The following is a 12,278-nucleotide window of genomic DNA, read 5'->3' as shown; positions in this document are numbered from 1 at the left end:
GTTCTGCTTTTACCCAAACTAACAGTGTTTTTACTTCATTTATACTGTCGTTCAAAAAATTTTTTTCGTTAATTATGTATTCATTCTTTACGTCTTTAAAGTTCTGAATGTGTTTTTGAAATATCATTTCTTTAATAAACTTTTCACTATCTTTTCGTTCAGGTTACTAACTTTTCGTTATACATATTGTCGGAGTCATTTAAAATAAAATAACACCCAACAATAGAAGATTTAAGTAATTTCACAGTACATGTATTGATAGGTTAGGTTAAGGCTTCGTAGTAAGCCATCAAAAAGAAGAAGAAGGTGGTTTGAAAGGGAGGTATGTACAATGTACATACGAATATTAGAGAGAGGTCGTTAATAAAAAAACGATAATAATTTAGCGAAAATTGTGAAAATAATTTTAAGACACGACTCGTTTAAAATTGGAAAAAATGTTGCATTTAAAGACGCACTGTTCATTTTTTGTACCTAAAACATGTTAAATAACAGGAAAAAATGTGTGTTTAATAAATAATAATAAATTTCAGAACATTCTATGCGGTTTTTTCTATCGAGGAAATTTCGTATAATTGCCATTTCGGCTCTACAAATGTACCTAAATATTTAATTTTTTGTAACACGGTCATTTTAGCATATCGCGTTTGTTGCTAACTTCACATTTCTTCTGATGGCATTTGCGATGTTCCGTATTTGCTTTGGTAAATGGATATTTCGATTTAAAATATTTCTCTAATAGTGCTGTTTTTTTTACATTTTAATTGCGCGACTGATCGATATTTGTCAAATCAACCCAATTGTTAACGAAGTCCGCGATCTCCGTCTTAATATGACAGTAATACGTCCTTAATCTTGGGGATCAGGCGGTTTAAAAATCTGCTTGCCACTAATACTGCGGTATACGCAGTGATTATGCGTTTGATTATGAGTAACGTTTTATACTAACCTGTTCTTATCCCTCCGTATTATCTATTATGAGTTAAATGGAAAGTGTTCAAGAGAAATATGTTATGAGGGTAGAAATTCGGAATGCGGGGCTTAAAGCCTAATAAAGAGCGAAGCACATTTGGGTAGAAGCATAACTAAAATGCGCTATGAAAATAGATTATTTTCCCTTTGCTTGCTAGAAAATCGGCAGCTGATGAACTCTTTGTCTTGAATTAGTGTTTGATTTACTCAAACCAATCAGGAATAGCTTTGATCAAAATGCGTTCTTTTAATAAACTTAAATATTCAGTCCAGAAACACCAAAAGGTTGAACACCACTTATCTAATCAATCATTTTCTATGTCGTTTATATTTAGCATTTTGGTACTGAAGTAGTCGGTATTCGAATTAGATAATAAGTAAGAATTTCGAATGTACTTATTGTTTTATAAATAGAATGAATCAGACGTAAATCTTTGACAGGCATCCATTAACAATAACAGTCTCGGCCCGCGGTTGGTCAATCATTCCCGCATTAAAGTGAATAAATGATAACACAACTAGAGGGCCACTGTTTGCTTAGCAAATACCAATTTATAATGCATTAAGTATGGGCCGCAAACTTCAAGCAACGACTGGAACTTAAGCGAAAGTACCTTGTCATGACTTCATTCTTGGAGCATTTACAATAAAGTTAGTGGAAACTTTTTTACCAACGGGAGGAAATCAGTAGGAAATTTCAAGTCATATTCTTATAGAGGTTTGTGGTGATTCATTCGATCGAATAAAGTATTCAGGCTTTGTCGCGAAGTTAAGATTACGTAATAGCAACGTAGAACGTAGTTAGAAAGTTATTATTTATGTGACATATTAGCCTTTCGCATATTATGAAGAATAAACCGCTGAGCATAACATGATCTACAACCCTACTAAATCTGTTTTGCTAGTATTCAAGTTGGACGCAGGCCCTACGAATGCGTTCATTGTCAGCCTCAACGAAACGATTATAACAGAAGAATCCGAGGCCGAGTACTAATAAACTGAGAAAATTACATTTCATTGGGGCACATCATGATCTCTCGAAGATTTAATAAATGTAGCCAAGAAGCAAAAATGCAATATTTTAATACTTTCTGCACCAGCTTATGCTTTATTCTGGCTGTGGACCAACCAGAATAAAGCGTTTTTAAAAAGAATGGAAATACAATACAAAAATCCGTTCCAAATGGTTTTTGGGTTATCCCGGTATTGAAATGCCACTGAGATGTGAAAAAGGGCGCGTTCCCGGATCCGAGGCCTAATCTGAAAACGGATCACCAGCTACAGAACGCGACTAGCCACGAGCGAAAACGCTCTTGGGATGGTAGTACCCCACTTTTGACAGGGTCCCATTTACAAGCGATGGAACCAATTTCTGATGTCATAGATTTAACTTTATATTCATTTTCTCTTTTTTTTCTGTATGATGTATTTTTATAATATTTTTGCAAATATTTTATTATTTTTCTTTTCTATATATGTATTATCTTGCAATATTTTTATTTTTACTTTAAAACACGGAGAAAACTTACTGACATGAAATACTGTTAATTTACTGAAAACCTGGTCAAATTATTCGTTTTCCTGTTAAAATCGGGATTGCAGGCCCTTAACGAATGATTTGACATAGTTCCTAACAAGGTTTCAGAATGTTTTACGAGGACAGCGGAACACGTATTCCTACAAATACTGATATTGTCGCATACCGTGATGAAATTTATTAGGAATGAACACGTGTTTCGATATATTCCGAATGACTAATATTTTATCAGAAAATTGACATGCTATCTCTTTTTTAACCGTGTATATTCTATGTATTATCTAGAAATCGTGGTATTGCACCACCTCCCCGAGATCTGGAATAAAAAGGACAACAACAGCAAAAAAGTACCCGTAAAGGATATTTTTTTTAACTGAACTAAAAAGTAAGTAAGATAAATGACGTTTTATTTAAAACTAAATAGTTCAATAGATTTAATCAGTTCAAATAAAACATAGGATTGAATAAAGGACAGATTATTATTAAGTTAAAATTTGTTATGTTTTCCAATAAAATAATTAGGATTACAAATATAAGGTTTGCTTTAAATTTAAAGTGCTACCTTTATGATAATACTCGAAGTTTAGACGGATAACATTAAAGATCACAATTATAGAATCAAACGTTGATTCCAAGAAACACAACTGTGATTATTTCCATCTATGCATAAGTATTCGAATGATGTAATACAGACCATAGATAAACGCATTTCTGTTTTAAAAAAAATTTAACAGAAATTACTTTAAAAATAGAACATAATTATAAAATAATATAAACTAAGTAGATGTCAAAAAGGCAATAAATTAGTGGTTTAAATAAATAAACGGAATGCTTTGGAGATATGAATACGGCGGTGTTCTTTGTGAGGATTAAGCATGCCTAGGAAAACCCAATCAATCACAAAATCACAAAATATTGCTAAACCTCGCAGCGATACGTATTGATGAGTGCAACACAATCACACACCCGGCCGGAGATTAAGCTTTTGGTATGGTATATGATAAAAACGTATTTTTTGAAGGAGTAAATTGTTCATAAAGATAACAATAATTCTGATTTATTGCAATCAATATTGAATTCGATGGAAATAGATAGAACAGTTTTACTCTGATATTGCGGCCAAAAATTGTTATTTCTAATTTTTTCTTGAAAATAAAACCGATCTTTACTAAGCCGCTAGTTTCCATTATTATAAACCATATATTTCAAGTAAGCAATTTTTTAAACTTAAAATAAGGAATTATACATTTTTTCTGGAGAAACATCACTATACGGAATTTTACAATTTGTCTGAAGAAACATCATTATAAGAAATTATACAATTTGTCAGAAGAAACATCATTATAAGAAATTATACAATTTGTCAGAAGAAACATCATTATAAGGAATTATACAATTTGTCTGAAGAAACATCATTATCCCAAAATTGCGAAGGGGTTGTAAAGCTAATGGAAGTACTGTCTCTGTGGTCGAGGGGTAAGGCTCTCCACTACGAATCTCGAAAGTCGCGCGTTCAAATCCCGGCGTGCGCAAGTAAATTTTATTCGATTAATTTGTGTTGTTTCACAATAAATAAATAAAATAAAATTCAATAACATATTTTTGGCTTGTATTCAGAATGTAATATACTCTCATGGTGATAGTCCCCAAAAAGACCAGGAATTTAAATAAAGCTTCCTCTATTCCACCTCATTGCCCTCCCCATTTCCTTCAGCTTCGCAACATACACCAATTTGGGATGCCATAGTCTCACTGGCTCCAGACGGACTCATAAAAAATAAATAAAATGTAGGAGATTGAGATTTTTAGAAAGCATCTGGTTATGCAGATCTGGTCACAATATCAAGCTGTAGCAATTCTTTGCCAACGTTTGGTCACTGGTCGTCCATAACCAAAGGACTGAGATCTTTATTAATCAGCTGGTTATGTAGATTTGATCACAATACCAAGTTGTAGCAATTTATTTCCAACATTTGGTCATTGGTCGTCCATCACCAGGGACTGAGATCTTTGGAAAGCACCTGGTTATGTAGATTTGGTCACAATACCAAGTTGTAACAATTCATTGCCGAAATTTTGTCATTGGTCATTCAGGGGACTGAGATTTTTCAAAAGTACTCGGTTATACAGATTTGGTCAGCTGTGGCAATTCATTGCCAACATTTGATCATCGGTCGTCCATCATCAAGGGACTGAGATTTTTGGAAAACACCTAATTATGCAGATTTTGTCACAATTCCAAGCTGCAGAAATTTGTTTCCAACATTTGGTCATTGGTCAGCAATAAGCAATACTCAAAAAAGGTTTACCTATTTGTAAAATACAATTATAATTTGTATAGGCCCTTTTCGGATTTTGATTCAGCGATTTATGTATTTGTCGGTGCGTGGGTACACAATCTTCCGGCGAATATGCAAAACTCATCCGATTGTCAAAGTAACGAGTAAAAGCTCAGCTCATCAATCCACAATGCATGCACTTCATCAGGTAATGGTGTACATCCTCATAATGTTGTGGAAGTGAAGCGACCAGTGTTCTACCCACTGGCCAATCTGTCAGCCGGTAATTTGTTTATTCCTCAATCTCAGAAGATGCTATTCGTACCATATACTCGTACATACCACAATACCACGGCAGCTCACTCTGGATACACTCATTTCGTATTTACAATAGTTCTGAAGGAATTTGTTCGAATTCATTTTTCCAGTGACAAACTAGGCCGGGGCCCTTAAATAAGACAATCACTGACAAATTGACTGTTCCGTTTTCGTCTCAAGGCAGTGGTCGTTTTAATGGCTCAGAAATAGATTCATTTTTCAAATGCGAAATCGTCTTTTTTATTTGGACATTCTTATTCACATATTTTTCAGTACCTATTATGGTTTTAAAAAATAAGTCATTGAGATAGTCACGTTTTTCCTTTTCGTAACGAAATAGCTGAACTCCTTATTTGAAAAACAAAATTAAGTACAAATGGTTTATAATTAGATCGGTAGGTATATAAGTACTTATTTACAAAATTTCGAAGATTTAGGTGGAAATTTTTGTTTTGATTTATTTAAGAGAAAATTAGAAAGATACTTTTTTGGACGCGTGGTCTATTTTTCACAGAACTGCTAGTTAGTAGTAGTAGAGACTTTATGCCATTTAAAAAAAAATTGAACATACAAATTAAATTGAAATTTCAAAGTTCTGGAAGTAATAAATTGCGAGCTGAAAATATTTAGGTTTACCGATAAATTTCAGACAAAAAGATCAATTTATGATGTTTACAGTCCACCGATTTTTTGAACAATCAGTTTTTCTACTTATAATTAAGATAAGAACCTCTCCTTGTACCATTTTTTATGAGGGATTTAACATGTCTCTTACTGTGATCTAGGAACGGATTGATAAGTACAATTTTTTCATATGTTGCCGCCTTTTTGCGGTGATTAATCAAAACAACACGCTCACGCCACTTATATAAATACGCGTAACATACGCTAATAACAAGATAACAATATGCCAAAAGACTGATTGTCTCCGGGATATACTAACAAGAACGTACATCAAATATCATACATCATACATCCAATAAAATAATTTTGAATTTCCTGGAAGATTTTTTCAATTTATAAAGGTGTTTAAGGCTAATAATTATTGCTTACAGACCCTTACTTGGACCCTATATGAAAGTGTCTGTAATTTAAGATATCCCCATATCATTATCTGATATTTTTAATATGCCTGGAAATTGAAAAATGTATGTTTTGAAATTCATTAAGTACCTATATAAACAGATCCTTTGAGGGACAGTTATACATTTTTCTATTCTCTAGCAATATATAACACACGCTTTATACGAGTACAACGCGCATTAAGCTGCTGCTGCCGCTGCCGCACACCTTGTGTTGTCAGTTATTGTTATTTGTTATACAACACCGAGCTGGTCTGTTGGGCACATTCGAGTTTTAGATAAGCTAATCCACGTTATCAACGTTTCTTAATTCCGCGTTCGATTTTCACATAACACTATGAAGATTTATCGATAATGTAAACCTGATAGGATTTTCAAAGGCAATTGCCGCGATATAAAATCAGAACCATAAAATGTTGAAGGAAACGGTCGCGATAAGGCTGGAGTTGAGTGAGTGGGGTAAGTACCCAGTACCTATCTTAGTAAAGTGGAAACTAGAACATGTTGAAAAGTGTTTGCTTTCCACGCACTTTTATGACTGTGCAGTTGCAGTTTCAATTCATTTCCACAACTTACAACGGTCCCGTAGATGTCTTGTCAATGTGATGGGTGGTCGATCCTTTCAGGAAAGGGGCACACAAAGTTTGTGAACTGTGAAGTTTTATGCAATATTTAGTATCTCATTTGTGATCTTCATGGTGATTATTACTTAAATGACAGCCAACTTTTGGTAGGATTGGCACCAGAAAGAAATAATTTTAATTTATTATACTTTTGTATTGGGTATTTTCACGTCAACCCACTCTCGCGTTTGTAATACTTTTGTATATTTTGTGACGGGTAGGCTATTGCAAAAGGAGAGTTGTTTTGGTGACTCATTTGAAAGGGTCTTTTAAGTTCAATATGATAATGAGTTTATTTTGATTTGTACGCACCATCTCGGCCCCGCCAATGCGATGCCTAACCATAATACATAACCCCAAGATGAGTCTATCTTTTCTGATAGATATTATTTTTAAATTTGTTTTTATAATCAATAGTTTACAATATTTTCAAAAAGTATGATAAAATTTAAAAACCACTGAATCAATAATATTTTTTATGTGGGTATTTATTTCGATTCGTTGTGATAACTACATATTAAGTAAAATGGATGGACGATGGGGTTTAAAAGTATTTTAAATATCGGAGTCACGATTACAGGATCTGAGTATAGAACCTCGTAAGTTCAAGCAAATAAAATCTTTGGAAAACGTTGATTATTTACAATATGTATATTGGGATAAATTTACCCTATAGAACTCAAATAAAATCAACATTAAACATATAAGGTATTTTACCAACATCTTTGCAATGTAACAAAATTTTTGACATTTAATCGACACACCTACTCTCTAAACGGATGTAAAATTGTTATAAATATTTTAACCGTTTGGGTGCCAATCGTCGATTTTCGTCGATTCGTGTTTTAACGAAGATTGCCGATCGTCGATTTCCGTCAATTGCGTCAGTAAGAAACGCCTGGACTTCGGGATCCTCCTCTGCGTGATTCTAAACCAATATTCTTTAATAAAACACCGAAAAAATCATCGAAATCCTTGAAAATTCAAAGAATTTATGGGGTTTTAAAAAAATATATAGTTTCATAAAAAAATAATGTTTTTTTGGTGGCATTTTATAAGCAACTGTATGAATTTTTTTGACACTCAAACGGTTTAATAAGGAGCTTACCTCTATCTGGTTTGGTATCCATTTGAATTTGGGGTCGTGGGCCCTGAGGAAGGGGTCCCCAAAGACCTCTGCAATATCCTCCCAGTTGCAGTCCACCATTATTGTTAGCTGAAAAAAAAATTGTTAAATATTTTTAATAAATAAATAAATCATTTATATGATTAAAATATGTCTCAAATGACTGCGCAGCTATAACAAGTAATCATTGTTTGAAGTACTTAGGTATAAAATCAAATTAAATATAATCAGTTTTTCCAATTATTTTTCCACAAATTGGCAAAATTTTTCCCGATGAATCATCAAAAAGGTATTTAAAAACAGTCGATATCTATTCGCCATATATACTAATTTTATAAATCAAGTGATATGAAAAAATGAATGTAAAAAGTAATCGATAATAATTCATACAAAATATTTTTCGTACTAAAATTATCTTTGTAATTTGAAGCGTTGGTCCTCAACTAGGAACCGCAAAGGGTTTCAAAAAATTTTCCAAATCTTTATTCAGATATACATATTCCTATTTGATTGGGAGTACTGAAGGCCTGATTTAAATCGACCATTTTGCATTTTGTCTGTAAATTTGTTTGAAAGTTCCGTTTCCGCTTCAAGATGGTGGCCGTTTTAATGGTTCAGTAAAGATTCTTATTACAAATGTGAAATCTTCGTGTTTATTTGGACATTCCTATTAGCATTATTTTTAATATCATGGTACCAACCGCCTGAAGAAATTAAAAAATGCATACATTGTCATTGAGATGGTGACGTTTCATTGGACAAATTGTATAATTCCTTATTTGAAATTTAAAAATAATATTTCACGTAAATATGGTTTATAATTATGTAGGTAAGTATTTGAGTCTCCATTTACAAATTTGATCATATGATTTCAGAAGAAATTTAAGTTTTAAAACAGCATTTTTAAACGCGAACTACTAGCATATATTTATATATATGCTAGTAACTAGTAATGCTATATAACTTATATTAAACAAAAAAAAAAAATATATATATATATATAATATATTATTATTATAATATATATATTATTATTATTATATCTCATTATGAATTATGAATCTAAGTAAGAATCGTGGCTCCCTTATCAGGCACAAGAGCTCCTCTTTTCTGATAAGGTATACATGACCAATTATGAACCTTAATATTATATTTTGCAAAATATGTATGTATTAATGTAACCCATATGATGTATATTAAAATAATAAAAAAATATAACCGACACGAAGTAACAATAAACAATGTAAAGAACCTATTCAAACGTTACAATCAATCACACACACAATTAATTGCACAACCTAGTTGCACAACCTAGTCGCGCAACCTAGTTGCATAACCTAGTTGCACAAACTACTTTCGCTAATAATAAAGCAAAAATATTTTAGCAACTCCTGGAGATTTATCCTTTTACATTCCGTCTCTTCCAAAAATATTAGCGATTCCTGGAGATTTATCCTGCTGCCTTCCGTCTCGAAATCAAAAATATTAAATTATTATTATTATTTGGGAGACCCGATTTTTTTCTGATTTTTTACTCTCGTTAGGTATTATTATTCTCCGCAGCGTATTATTTGCCTGTAATTCGACTCGGGAGATAAAATAAAGAAATGGTCCATCATGATGAGTAATCAGAGGATATGGCGCCGGCGCATCCAATTGAATTTATAAGAAGATTGAGGATGCAATAAATTCCGATCAGGATACAAGCAAAATCTTTTGCACCAACACTCCTTTCATATTATATAATAATAATGGTATGTGCTATGTATATCACAACTACTGGGGTCTACTTCCTTAGGAAGTGAATCCTTTGTTCCATAAGGATGTCATTAGTAGTTCTGTGAACAGTACACCTCACATCCAAAACATTGTATTTATATTTTTTCTTTTATTTAATAAATCAAAATAAAAATTACATTTTAAATTATAAGATTTGTAATTAGGGACCAATTTTAAACCATAAGTATATATTTTTAAAAATCTTAAATAAGGAATTATATAATTCGTGCATAAATGTCACATTCTAAAATGTGATTCATTATTATTATTAATCTACTGGCCCTGAGACAAATGGCGCCTGGAACCAGTCAAATGTTGGCACCCTTTGTCAAAACGAAAAGACGCCTAGGCTAGGTGAACACTATAATCAATAATATTTGATGATTTATATTTTTGTGTAGCGACGTTTTTATGAAAACTCGAGGGAAATGTGTTAAGACTGTTAAGTTTTAGGTATTATCAGCGGCTTGGCGCCTTGGCAATTTGGCGCCCGGAGCGGACTGCTCCAATTACCCCTGCATACGGCCGGCCCAGCTTATTATTTAACTATTTTATGGTCGCTAGGCACCATAATGTTGATATTTCGATTTGACAGCTCGTAATGATCGTGCGAACGCTGACGGTATAAGAAGGTGGTATTCAACAAGGCGAGAGAAATGCTAAACGACTGAGTTAAAACAGGCATTTGCTACGGTCAGTCAATGATTGGTAGATCAACCAGAATTATGTTCATACCATTTATATATGCCTACTTTCCCAAGCACACTAAAATTATTGCATTGTTTTGGTAAAAATCACTAAACGTGGAGATCCTTTCTTTCGTTTACGGGTCAGGGAGCATAGACTAAATTTAGGAGGTTTTATTTTCTCTTATAATTTCTTTCACTAAAGCAGGTTTTGGTGTTATGTGTAAAAATATTTGAGATGATAACTTATGGTTAGGCGTAAAAGATTTGTAAACCTTCCATATATGTGATTGTCTTGCATGTCATAATAGAGGGTATGACCGAGGGGACCAACTCTAGGGGACGCCCACGCCGAGAGTACCTGGAGGACCTGCTGGTGGACGTGCGCTGCTCATCATATGCAGAGGTCAAAAGAGCCGCACAAGACAGGGAAGAATGGAAGAGGAGATTAGATAAAATTGCTGCAAACCAATCCCAGGATTGAAACCAGAGAGAGAGAGATGTGATTGAAATGTTTTTAGTATGAACAAAGTTGAATGCGACCGAAAACTGAAAATGGGTTTTTAGACTTTTCCATTCAAAAGCATAGAAATTGTTCCAACAAATTGTAGAAATCCAAAGTTAAGTGATTTATTTAGTCATATTGATTTCATTAAAAACTAAAATTTCTTACCGAAAAAAAACTTTATTTCCTACCTAAATTTAAATAAATTTTGGTGTAGCGATGGTGTTGTAGAATTCATTATATAAGTCACCTACTCTTAAAAAATCATCATTCAATCAAAATATTTAAATTGATGACTCATTTATAGCAATACATTTGATATTTGACCCGGCACAACGAGAGTTCCGTGTGGGTGTATTGGTACCTCTTGTGCCCTGTGTTTGCTGACGACAGGAAGTGACGTAACGCACTAGGCGCCACTCAATTATTCCTACTGACGCCGAGTAGGCCCCCGTGACCCGGGATCATCATCATTGCATTGATTAAGTACCCCCTTACCCCCTATACTAAATTCATCTTATAATGTGTAGGTGTCTCTACTATCTGCAGGTCATTGTTGTGAAGAAAATAACCCTGATTCATGACTCAAACAAACTTTTGATTGATTTAAACTATTGCTGTATTAGAACGGAAGGAAGAGTGGAAGATACTACCAGTATCGCCCTGGTGTAAGACCACCATTCAGAATTGAAACGTTGCTCCAAATGGCTTTAGCCGTGTTTAGTGACTAGATCTGAATAGCCAGGTACTTCCCCACCTTCCTCTTTCCCATCCCCACTTACCTTCAGCCTCACAACATCCCCCAATTGGGGATGCCATAGTCTCACTGGCTCCAGACGGGAGCAGTTGGGACTCTTGTGAGGTATTCACTATAAAAAAAAAAAAAAAAAAAAAAAAAGAACGACTTTTCGCCATCAGCTTTATTTACTTAAGAGTATACAAAATAATATATTTATTACGCTTTTTCATAGATGGCACTAATTTGATTATTTTAGGAAAAAACACTTCTTTCAAATTATCCTTTAAAAATTAAATGTAATGATCATTGAAGATGAAGATAATACTATTAAATCTAAATCAAACATGAAGCAGAACAAGAGACAGAAAAAATAAGGTAACGTACCTACTCACCTGGGAATCGAACGCATCATAGATTGATTATTTATTTATTTATCATTACCATTTTATTCTTCTGTAATGATATGCTTTAACATATTAAGATGAATTATATGTTGATGAATATTAATATATAGTTTTGTCCGTATACAAACTCAATTCTTTCAAGAAAGGCATACAAATACAATATTGGATTGAATCACCGAATGATATTTTAAAGAATAACTTGCAAAAGATGTAAAATAATTAATTAAA

At 33.2% G+C, this 12,278-nt stretch overlaps 1 protein-coding gene across 1 annotated transcript in view; it reads right to left on the bottom strand.

Annotated features, from left to right (window-relative positions):
• The window catches only part of sens-2 (zinc finger transcription factor senseless-2), a 91,012-nt gene that overhangs the window by 55,845 nt on the left and 22,889 nt on the right, over positions 1–12,278 (bottom strand). Inside the window, exon 2 of the mRNA XM_089631345.1 lies at positions 7,920–8,027. Within this exon, the coding sequence (XP_089487471.1) occupies positions 7,920–8,027 (108 nt within the window). The remainder of the gene's footprint in view (positions 1–7,919; positions 8,028–12,278) is intronic.

This window comes from Hesperophylax consimilis, chromosome 4, assembly GCF_061612785.1.
Source record: "Hesperophylax consimilis isolate HC1 chromosome 4, BYU_Hcon_1.0, whole genome shotgun sequence".
NCBI lineage: Eukaryota > Metazoa > Arthropoda > Insecta > Trichoptera > Limnephilidae > Hesperophylax > Hesperophylax consimilis.
This window is presented reverse-complemented; position numbering and strand designations above follow the sequence as displayed.